General features: G+C 41.6%; 1 protein-coding gene and 1 long non-coding RNA gene across 2 annotated transcripts; one reads left to right on the top strand and one right to left on the bottom strand.

The window, feature by feature from the left end:
* Positions 1-2276: 2276 nt before the first annotated feature.
* On the bottom strand, positions 2277-5580 carry LOC109523380 (G-protein coupled receptor 183). The gene is made up of 3 exons (XM_019882515.1): positions 4955-5580; positions 3219-3724; positions 2277-2623 (listed from the first exon to the last, which is right to left on the bottom strand). The coding sequence occupies exons 1-3, from the start codon at positions 5277-5279 to the stop codon at positions 2459-2461; spliced, it is 996 nt and encodes a 331-aa protein (XP_019738074.1). The 5' UTR covers positions 5280-5580; the 3' UTR covers positions 2277-2458.
* Positions 3626-7288, top strand: LOC109523381 (uncharacterized). Its single transcript, XR_002169752.1, has 3 exons — positions 3626-3708; positions 5140-5255; positions 6849-7288. It is a non-coding gene; the product is annotated as an uncharacterized LOC109523381 (long non-coding RNA).
* The last annotated feature ends 4475 nt before the right edge of the window (positions 7289-11763 follow it).

The raw sequence follows: 11763 nt of genomic DNA, 5'->3' as shown, positions 1-11763 counted from the left end.
TTTTTAATGAATATGCAATATATTGATTGGCAGCATTTTGCGGTGGTTTACCGCGCTGTGTCATTCTGAATGGTATTTCTCGTATTTTTACACCATCTCACTATTAAACGTGGTGAGCAAAATAGTGGAAATCTGCCACAATATGAAACATTGTTCAATCAATACTTTGACGTGTCAATCAAACACACTGGAATTGCTCTGATCTCGAAAGATTTCGGGTAAATTGGAAATAGGAATAATCTTTCTGGGGTCTAACATGATACGTGGCCAACCGTCGGCAACTAGTTTTGTTGGGAATTGCAGATGAATGACTTTGCAATGTCGATGTCACGGCAAATCAAAAATAGCATGTCATGCCATATGAGCTTTCACAATAAAACTAACATTTCAAAGTACAAAGGGAGATCCAACTCGCCACCGCCAAGCTTTATCTACACAGCATATACGATATATTTTATCATATTTTATTCATAGTTTCATATGTACGTGGCTAAAAAGCAAAGTGTGGAGAGGCTCTGTTGCCAAAGTGCAGTCAATGAATGGGGTGATTGATCATTCATAACTATTGCCTATCAAATATCCACACTCTCTCTATTTCTTACCAGTTTCCTCTCTTAATATCATTATAACATATTGTAACTGCAGCAGCCAGGGCAATCTGCTTTCTCCTTGATAATCACGCCATGTTGTTTGCTGTGCAATAAAAACATATGTGGCACCTCAAAACATTTGTTAACGACAATTAAACAAACAAACAGAAATAAAATACTTTGTTGAGATACTGTGCAGTTCTGCTATCGCTGGACTTTCTTCGAATGCCGCCTGTCAAATCTGCCTGCTGACACGTCAAGTGCTCGCAAGCCTCTCTGAAGAAATCGAATGCTGATCACCGAAATTGCACAAGGTCTGAAGAAAGTGGTTGTGGTGTCGGGAGGCAAAATAACAAGGCCAGAGTGTAGCCAAACACTGTATTGTCTCAACAGGCTCTTAACAGCACAAGACGAGTTCATACAACTCACGATAGTCGCCATTATAGAACTGCTCTCCTTCCTTTTTCATCTTGACAGTATTTTTATAGCAACACTTACACCTAGTGTACAGTCAGAGACCATAACAGAAGTGATTGACGTTTCTGAGACCAATACCATCCACATCTGTCGGACATTTTTCCGAGCTACGCAGTGCCGCAACATAAAGATGAAAGAGCCGTGGCTTGCCGACCCCAGTATGTGCTCTATACTTGGCTGTGAACAAGTCCAAAGTTATCTGGAACAGATTTCTTGTCACCCACGACTCTATGAACACAATTGGTACAGAAAAGTGATAAATAAATGAATAACGGTGCAGACAAAAGTTCCTCTTGGAGATGGAAGCAGTATTTGGCGAAACAGTGCCATCTTCTGGCTGAGAGCAGGTGTTGCAGCTTTGTTTGACGTTCACAGGCTTTGTGAGAGCTGCAAGCAGCTTGCAGTTAATACAAGAAACTTTAAATGAAAAAACTCACCACAGACACAGCAGACCTCCTGCCTCTGTGTAAGCCAGATGTAGTGTTCTTAAGCTCTCAAAATGCCCCCAAAAAAATCTATGTAAACAAGCCAGCCCGCAACCATCTTGGTTGGCCGATCATCCTAAAGTGTACATTTTCTTTCAGTAGAGTGATGAATCTGAAAATCTTATGGGTTAAAATGATTAACAACCATTTCAATGATCTGTTTGTCTGTGTTCAATGTGAGCACTTGGGATTCTGAAGGCCTTTGGCAAATTATATTTACATGCAGGGATGTGCAGTCAGGGTTGGCAGGGTACACTGAAAAAAAATGCCACGTTGAATTTATCCATTTCCGATCTGCTTTATCCTCATAAGGCGTGTGCTGGAGCCTATCCCAGCCGTCTTCGGGCAGTAGGTGGGGGACACCCTGAACCGGTTGCCAGCCAATCGCGGGTCACACAGAGATGAACAACCATCTGCGCTCACACTCACACCTAGGGACACTTAAAGAGTGTTCAATCACCCTGCCATGCATGGGGAGAACATGCAAACTCCACACAGGAAGTCCGGAGCTGAAATCGAACCGGGTAATACACACACAAACACACACACACACATACACACACACACACACACACACACACTTGTGCGTGAGAGTGTACAGGAACAATGCATGAGGAAGTGGCATTGGCATTCACCACAAGCCTCCCACACTCACAGGAACGCCTCTTACTGAGAAGTGTTTTGCCCTTCTGATGTAGCTGAAACAGGTAAGGAGGGTGACAGATGTGTTTAAATTGTATTTAATTTCGTCACAAATGCACTCAAAACTTCTTTAACCAGAAAGTTCTGCAATCTATACATAACAAAGAAGACACTAAAAATATGAGTTAATCAAATATTGGGGTGCAGCCAAACTACAGTATAGAAATTAAATGTTTGTTTGATGGATTACGCTGTGTTGATTTCTCAGCTGTTGCTGCTGCTGTTCTCAGCTGTCGTGGATGAGGTGGTGTTGGAGGAAGCCCACAGGTGGCCCATGAGGCTCAACATTTGCTTCTTGTACGTCTTAATGGCAAAGAAGTAGATGATTGGGTCCAAGCAGCAGTTGAAATTCATGAGCGAGACGGTAATCTGGAACAAGAATATCAATATTACTATATGTAGTGGCGATTTCGCATTGGACAGTGCACTGTCAGATCCAGTCAATGTCTTGATACTTTGTCTTATACAACATTATCATGTGCAGTGATTCACTGCCTGTTTTCAAATCACCATTCACAAATTCACCAACATTTCTGTGGAGGCTGACTTCAGCTATTCTCTAAAAAAAAACAAAAACAAAAAAAAAACAACCGTTTGTCCTTGGAGGGCCATTATGACGGAAGCAATGTAAAGAAGTCAAGAATTACGGTTTATTCAACTATTGTTTAAGTTACTGTAATGACGGGTTTGGTAACAAAACAAGGCTTACAATATCTTTCTGATTTATTACAAATGAGGATTTGAAATTTTGGAACAGATTTTAGCATGCATCATGGAAGTTGACATGTTTGATTTGCTTCTGTGGACTACATAAAATGTTGTGGCAGGCCAGATCAAGCCCTGATCCTTGAGTTTGACACCTATGCTATAGAGGGTGGTTTTAGAATGTATCCGCCAAAATGTAGGTTCACTGAATATTGAACTAAATATTATTAAGAAGACGGTCACTCAAGTGATGTCCTACCTGGGAGGATATCTTGAAGCCCCTCAGCTCTTCACACGAGACCTCATGGTGCATTCTTTGGCACATGAACTGCATCACGTTGAGGTGGTACGGGCTGAAGCACAAGATGAAGGTGAGGAGGATGAGGAGAATAATGCCGTTGGCCCGTTGGTTCCTTCTCGACACTGAGTTCCGCTTGGTTGCCGCCCGCAGCTTCAGGTGGACGCTGGCGTAGGAGGCCAGGATGGCAGCGAGCGGGCAGCAGAAAGAGACGACACAGGCCAGGAGCAGGAAGTGCGGCATCCACTGGGAACTACCGAGGTTGAAGTACTCCATGCAGGTCCGTCTGCCCTTGTGATACTGAAGCATGCTGCGGAACAGCAGAGGAGCAACCTGAGCCGACACCAGAGCCCAAACCAAGCAACAGACCCGGCGGACCATCTTGACCTGCCGCAGACCGCGCAACCGCTGAGGGTGCACCACGGCCACATAGCGATCCAGACTGATGCAGGTCATGAAGCCGATACCTGGGGGTAGAAGTACCGGTAATACTGGGTTGAAAACTTTAGAGATAGAAACAAATTACAACACTGAGTGAGAAAAGGAATTAAGGAGGATGTCGTAGACACTGGAAATTCAAATTTTCGAAAGAAATAGCCCAATTATCTGAAAATACTTATTTTTTTCACTCGTACAAAGTTAAAAGTACAGGTTACATTTTAAAGGATGACTTCTCCAAATCAGGGGGGTTGTGCGATGTTTGGGGCAGAGTTTTCCGAAACTTTAATAAATGAATAAACTTTTCAGCTCAATTTGAGATTGTTTGTGGGACCGAATTTTTTTCTTATGTCGTTAAAGGCATCATTTTTGCAAACATTGTATGGTGTCAGACTTTCCACTCCATAAGGTTAAAAGGATTATCACACCTCTTCCTTACATTTCAAATTGGACATTTTTCTTCCCAAAATTGTGAACAATATCCAAATATTACAACTTGAAGAAGCTTTATGTTAAGAAGATCCGCTGTCCCCATGGTTAAAATTAATTGGACATTTTACTACAAATTTAAAATGATGTCTGTGATGTTCCCAAGTGAGGGGCAAAACAATCATTATCAAATGATATCAAATAGGTTGCATGTTCTCCCCGGGCTGCGTGGGTTTTCTCCGGGTACTCCGGTTTCCTCCCACATTCCAAAAATATGCATGGCAGGCTGGTTGAACACTCTAAATTGTCCGGAGGTGTGATTGTGAGCGCGAATGGTTGTTCGTCTCTGTGTGCCCTGCGATTGGCTGGGAACCGTTTCAGGGTGTCCCCCGCCTACTGCCCAAAGACGGCTGGGATAGGCTCCAACACCCCCCGCGACCCTTGTGAGGATAAGGCGGATCGGAAAATGAATGAATGATGATTTCAAATATGATCTATGACCCAAAAGTTTCTGTTTCCATTCCCCCAGAGAGAGAAATTTTCTTTTCTTATGTTTATATTGTGATGACTTGATGCATAGTTTAAAATAGAGTCACATTTCACCACTAAACTGTGGTTTGGGGTTGTTGGTGAAATAAAGTAAAGTCAGCGTGCCTACACATACACTTGTGCAGCTTGCTACAAACAGTGCTTGATGCAAGACAACGGAAGAGGTGGAATTTAGTTTCTCGTCGTTTTGCTCGTAGAAAATCGGTGTCCATTGTGGCTTAGGAGTACAATTGATTAGGATGTGTGTATCAATAGTCAATAGCCTTGTCCGTCTTGTTTACCTGCGTATGTGTTGGCAAAGAACAGGAGTGTGCTCATCCTGCAGAGGAGGTCACCAAAGGGCCAGTCAAAGCGTCGGATGTAGTAAAAGATCCTTCCCGGCAGTGTCAGCGTGAATAGGGTGTCCGACAAAGCCAGGTTGAGCAGGTACACAGCGGTGGAGTTAAACTTCTGCCGTCTCTGGCAGATCACCGCCAGGACCAAAGCGTTGCCGCACACGCTGAAGATGAAGACCAGAGAGTAGAAGATGGGGAAGAGGACCACAGCGGATTGCTGATCAACTAGCACGTCGCAACTGCTCCGGTTGGTGTTGTTGTTATCAGCCATGGCGCTATAGAGGATCAAGTAACAAAAGTTAGCAATGCATTAAGATTGACACTGAAGCAATGATTGACTGCTTGTCGTGCTGTGTGCTCTTCCAGTCATGGCATAAAGAGTTGTAATACTTGGAAATGCATCCGTGCTCTCAGTTCCCACCTCTGCTTTTTCATATCACGCGCACAACCAACCGGGCTTTTTGATGCGTCGTGCATTGCAAATACAGACTCATTCACTGCTTTGCATTGCAAGATAGTTTTAGCATGATGGGTCATTATTTATGTGTGTTTGTTTTCAATTTAAGAGGCTTTATTTTGTTATATAATCCAAATTAGGAACTGTATACGTTTTATGGAATGTTCTAATTTTGTGGGACATAACATAAGTCACAACTATCTAGTGGCACGACCACGATAATAACTCTAAATCAAATAATCGAAGCAATTGATGAACAACGCAAATTCAAACAAAAAGGCTGCCGAACAAACTCAGAACTAATTCAAATGAGGCTAAGAACTATCCATCCATTCATCAATTTACTTCTGCTTATATGGGGTAGGGCCACGGGATCAGTAGCTTTAGCAGAGAAGCCCAGACTTCCCTGTCCCCAGCCACTTCATCATGTTCTTCCATTCTTCCCTCACTCGTGAACAAGACCCCTAGATACTTCAGCTGCCCCACTATACACAGTGTTGATGGTGCACTGTTTCCCGAGAGACTGGGTGATGGACCAGAATGTCCTCGAAGCCGTCCAGAAGTCGTTCTCCATGGCCTTATGGACCTCCTCCTACGCCCGAGTTTTTGCCTCGATGACCAGTGAAGCTGCGTTACACTTGGCCAGCCTGTACCCATTATCTGAAGTCCTGAATGCCAAAAAGGCCCAATAGGACTCCCTTCTTCAGCTTGATGTCCACCAACGGGTTCGAGGGTTGCGGCCACAAACAACTTAGCTCATAGGATCATTTTGGACACACAAACTCCTCCACCACAATACGGTGAGGGCTCATGGAGGGGCTAACAAACTGAAGAGAACAAATATTTCAAGCAAAAACAAGTCCAACCAATAAACTAATGGACTGATTCAAACTAATACTAAGTGCAATCAAACAAGATAACTTCATTTACAAACTGGAAAGACAAATTTAAAATTAAAAAAAAATCACCACCATCAAACTAATTGGAATGAACAAGTAATTCCGCTGTGAAACCACTTACAGTAACAATTAAACACAAACTAAAACAGATGAGTTTACCAACATGCTCATAACTCCATAAAATGAACATTAAAAGAAACTCAAACATCCTCAAGAACAATTCCTCAAAAAAAAAAAAAAAACAACTAAACAAACTCACCAACTAACCCTTAACTAACCAACACAAACAAGCCATTGTGGCTCTGATACCTGCAGCATTAATACAACGTAGGACCAGGAGTTGTAGTATTTCAAATTGTGCCAGTGCATGCACGCAGTGTGGCACATGCTTGTGTGCTTGTGAGAGGTTAACTTCAGGGTTCACACATTTATCCAGAGGTGATGGATGGACCACACATGTTTTGTTTTGTGTTTTCTTTTCCAGAACTTTCATCTACAGCCGCCACCCTGTGGCGTACCATGATTTTCTAGCGACACGTATACATAGAACTCAGCGTTAGACTTCGGAGAAAGATTCAAAAGATACAGATGCACGTTGAGATCACTCTGTGGTAGTCTGGTACAGCTGAACCCAGCTGCATTTCAGCAAAATTTAGCGATGCTTGGAAAGGAACCAGTTCACTGCCCCTGAATGCTGTTTGAGGTGCCTTTGAGCAAAGAATTGAACATCCTCAGTTCAGTGCACTCTTTTGTTTCCATTAGGTCCTTTTTTGTGGCACAATGAAGAAAAGAATTGCTTGATTGTCTGATGTTCCTTTGTCTCTAAAAAGGAGTCTGAAACCTACGGCTCTACACCGCATGTGGCTCTTTCGTCCGTCTGATGTGGCCCTCTATAACTTGGGAAAAATAAATGAATAAAATAAATACCGGTAAGCAAATAGTTCATTTTCAGTTAACTTGTATTTAAAGTTTATTTTGTTTTTTAAATTACCGGTATACATTTGAAGATTATAAACATTTTTTGGGGTTGCTCAAAATATGCATCACATTAAGCGCATATGTGATTTACTGAGCTATTTGACGCCTGCTAGGTCAACGACGGGTGAATCCAAGAAAAGAAAAGTGACTGAAGAAAACCTCTAATGCTCCAGCTTAATGCTATGTGCTTCATCAACTGTCTATAACCTGATGTGCTGACTGTGCGCTGAGTTTCAGTTGCAAAAAAATCACATTCACCAGCTGTGACATATATTTTAATTGTTGAGTGAAACTCTCCTTTTCACTGCTCTCTCAACATCCGATAAAATGGTGAACAGAAGAAGATGCCATTTTTGGTTCACTATCGAACACTTAAAGTAGAAAAAAATGAAGCTATGTACACTCTGATTAGCTAATTGAGCGACTCTAGCTAACTAACACAAAGTAACCAGTTTACTTTGGGGAAAAAAAACAACTAGCCAACTACCAAACCAGAAGAATTCACCAAATATGCAAACAAATAGCTCAAACAAACAAATAAGCCAACTAACTACCTCAAACAAACAAAGGCCAACAAACATCAATAAACAAGCTTAGCAACTAATTAACTAACTAGCAATTTACTAACTTCAGCCTACAAATCAGCCAAATACCAAACTCAAACAAATTAAACAACTAAACCAAACAAATGGCTGTTTACGTTACAACCTTGAAAAACTAGTCATGTAACTCAGTGGAACAAATGAATTTGCCAACTCTACTCAAACAAATTAACTAACCAATGAAACAAACCATCTGTTTAAACAACATCCTGGTTTCGGACCGAAAAAACAGTCATCGGGTTAGATTTACTTCACTAAGTTTCCATAACACGACTCCTCCACCAAGGCCAGCTGAGGTCAATTGAAATTTGCCCCTCTGGTTTCCGTACTTTTTTCATTCCCCCTGCTGACAAGCAAACAAGCAAGACCTCCCTGAGTTAGCCAATGTGATCACTGTACTAAAGATTGAATGAGTAAAGAGACCATAAATAGTAGGTGTGATGTAGTATCACGTCCACCGCTGTCGCGACTGGTGTAATCAAAATAGATGGCTTCCGGATCGGCAAAAGGTCACACGCATTGTCAGCAGTCAGGTGCGGTTATCGCCCGACTTTACTTAGGTCGCACTGAGGGCATAGTGGCATGCAGTATGTCACTTGCTGCACTTTGCGTATCCATTTACACTCCATTTTATGAACAGACTGAAACGTTCTGTAAAATATTATTGCAATTCTGTAAGATTAACAGGAAGTTAATACACTGAGTAATCAAGTCATGTGAATCAACTTGTGGCGTGTATGTGTGTGTGGGGGGTCTGTGCAGTTGTCTTTTGAGGTTGATGAGTGTGTGACATAAAAGGTCTTAGGAAATTGAAAGTGACGACCCAGCGTGGAACTAGAATGGACGTCACTTTTCAGAAATGTGACCTTTCTCTGTTGGCGAAGGCAGGGGTGGTCTTCCAGGGAGGGGATGAGGTCAGGAGGGTGATTTGAAGAGAATTCTACAATAAGAGTCAATGGGTGAAACTGTGGCCACAGACAGAACACCTCCCCGGAGGGAGTATCGTTTTAAAGACACCCTCATGGTGGAGGTGGACCAGTTTGTGCCGCTGACCCAAACTGGAATTGACTTGCGGTGACCGCAACATGTGTGCGACGCCAGCATGGTTCCGCAAACGCTGCCTTGCCAGATTTGGGATGTTTTGGGTTTTTTTTTTTTTCCTTTACTTCCAAAGTACATCGCGTGTAATGCGAGCCTCTCTGTTGCCATTTTAAAACAATGTCACTCTGTTTGTGAAATGATTATTATTTATTTTATTTTTTTATGTGAGAAGAATTTTGCACAAGTTAAGGATTCCACAAAAGAGTGCGGTATAATGATCTGCATTCTAGGAATTGATCCTTCCATGTATGATATTTCTATAAATAGTGGCTACTGCTGCAATAGATGGCATGTCGTCCATTTAAATAAACAGGCTAAGCAAATAACTCAAGGCAGCCAATTCAAACAAATGAAGCAACTTACTCAAAAAAGCACAAGAGGCAACCATCTCACTTGAAGTAACTCATTTGAACGAACAATCAAACCAATTTACTAGGTTCAACAAGCAAACTGGAAAATTTACTTAAAAGTTACAAACTACAATAAATTATTTCCAAAAAAAAAAAAACATTTTGAATTAAATAGCTTACTGAATTATCAGATGACCATATTATTAACCGGAACAAACAAGATGGAAAAATAACTACAACTAACCAAATACAGTATAGCAAAACAACCAACTAACGAACATATCTTGATCAAACAAGCCAACAACTTACAAACGTGAGCCAACGAACGTGCAAAATAGCCTATTAAAAAACATGTCCAACTAAAATAAGCTAATTTGAAGCTTCTACCGGGTAATTTGAAAAAAAAAAAAAAAAAAACAAGTGTAGCCTGCTTACTGACACGACCAGACAAGCGTGCACAATAACAAGAACTAACCAACTAATTCTGAAACGCTTCACAAACTGTCAATCATTTGATTAATTCCAACAAACAACCATCTTGGCAAAGTAACGTGACTGGCGAACCACAACACATGAACTCATTTGAACAAGATTTATTCATTATTTCTTTCAAAAAACAAATAAATACTTGCACTGAAGACTAAATTGTCCAAAAGCTTGACCCTAAGTGTTTGTCTACATGCACTCTGCGTTTGATTGTGTGTCTACTTATCAATTAAGGTAACTGTAGTGCGTGTGCCCCGTTTTTTTTTCGCCCCCAAGTCACCTTTGATAGGTTCCAGCTCACTCACACGAGAGACAATGGATGACAGGATGCCTTGCACTCTACTGAATCTCTACTGAATGTACACACAGTAATTTATGAACTAAAATGAAATTTGTATTCACCCTTATGTTTAATACAAATATTTATTTGTATGGTACCGTATGATAGGACCAGAAAAGTGCAATTAAACATCATACCACTAGAGGGTAGGCAAACCCAAGGAATTGCACATTGGTACACAGACGAGATAGACTACTTTATTACTTTATTCCTCTATATGGAAATTTCATAAAAATATAAAAGAGAAAAAGTGTAAAGAAAAAAAATAAGGATATATTGCTGCATTTAATTTTTTAGTATTACTATTTTTTATTTTCATAGCATGTGATTGCATAAGTGCGTGTGCGTGTGCGTGTGCGTGTGCGTGTGCGTGTGCGTGTGCGTGTGCGTGTGTGTGTGTGTGTGTGTGTGTGTGCGTGCTCACACGTGCAAAAGTAGACTGCTGGACATACTGCAGGGCACATTGTCACGGGGGCCTCATGTGGCTCGTGTCTCGTCTCATCATCACCACACCAGCACCCCCTCTGCCGTATACCCAACACCCTCCACACCCCCACTCCGACATCTGTACCACCACCACCACACTCCCGTGTAGACACTCTGTTCACACTTTGCTTGTCGGCTTCATTTCTACGCAACTTTGCATTATTTTGTCAATGGACTTCTCCATTCATAGTGAGTTGTGTCACAGTTTGGACATACAGTACAGCTTTTGTATAGTGTACATAAGGCAGTTTTCACCGAATATATATATATATATATATTGGGGGGGTGGTTTGTTTGCCCTCCAATATTTTATTTAATTGTTTATTTTTTGAACATTTGTTGTCAGCATTGCACCACGCAACTAAGATCATGTTATCAGAGATGGGCCCAACAGTCCTTCCCTGAGTCTAGAATGGATGCCCATTTTTGACACTGAGGACGAGATGTTTTCTTTTTTAAAGGACAGAATAAGCAAAGACAGAAGCGGGTTTCCGTCCATCCCTATAATTTAATCGTCCCTAACCAGGTCAGGGATGTGGTGACGGGAAGCAAAATAAAAGTATGAGGGCGGACGGGCACGGAGGACGATTATTATATGAATAAGGACAGAGGGACGATGACGGAATGGTACCCCGCTCACAGATCGAGGACGGACCGGCAAAATAGGGTAACCTGCCCATCTGTGCTTGTTATATCCAGTGATTGCACTTGCCTCGTTCCATTTCCCGCCAGTTCACGGGTCAGCTCCAGCAGAGCACCTATTAGGTTTGAGGGGATTAAGTCAAGTTCTTTTCAGCAACAATTTACTGAAACAGGAAGAAGTTTTGGGGTACAACCTCCACTTTTGGACTCTGAAAATAATTCTGTTGATTGTGCTGGTGTCAATAAAATCTGGCGGTATTCTACCATTTTACCAAAGAGATCTTGCCACATTGTTACCTCAGTGCCATAACAAAAGAGTGCTTTATACAGAGAACCCAGTGCAGGCTAGGATGATATAGCAGTCGTATAGCAACTTGGCTTCCTGCAATAATTAGCTGACAATATATGCTAATA

The sequence above is a fragment of the Hippocampus comes genome, unplaced genomic scaffold (genome assembly GCF_001891065.2).
Source record: "Hippocampus comes isolate QL1 unplaced genomic scaffold, H_comes_QL1_v1.1 scaffold111, whole genome shotgun sequence".
Lineage (NCBI taxonomy): Eukaryota > Metazoa > Chordata > Actinopteri > Syngnathiformes > Syngnathidae > Hippocampus > Hippocampus comes.
This window is presented reverse-complemented; position numbering and strand designations above follow the sequence as displayed.

What these genes read in the sequence shown, in the direction of transcription:
- LOC109523380 (XM_019882515.1), bottom strand. Translation starts at nt 5,279, where the DNA reads ATGGCTGATAACAACAACACCAACCGGAGCAGTTGCGACGTGCTAGTT. An exon ending in CTTTGCCAACACATACGCAG is followed by an intron (nt 3,725 to 4,954) that starts GTAAACAAGACG and finishes TTCTACCCCCAG; the next exon opens with GTATCGGCTTCATGACCTGC. An exon ending in GCTTCAAGATATCCTCCCAG is followed by an intron (nt 2,624 to 3,218) that starts GTAGGACATCAC and finishes TTCTTGTTCCAG; the next exon opens with ATTACCGTCTCGCTCATGAA.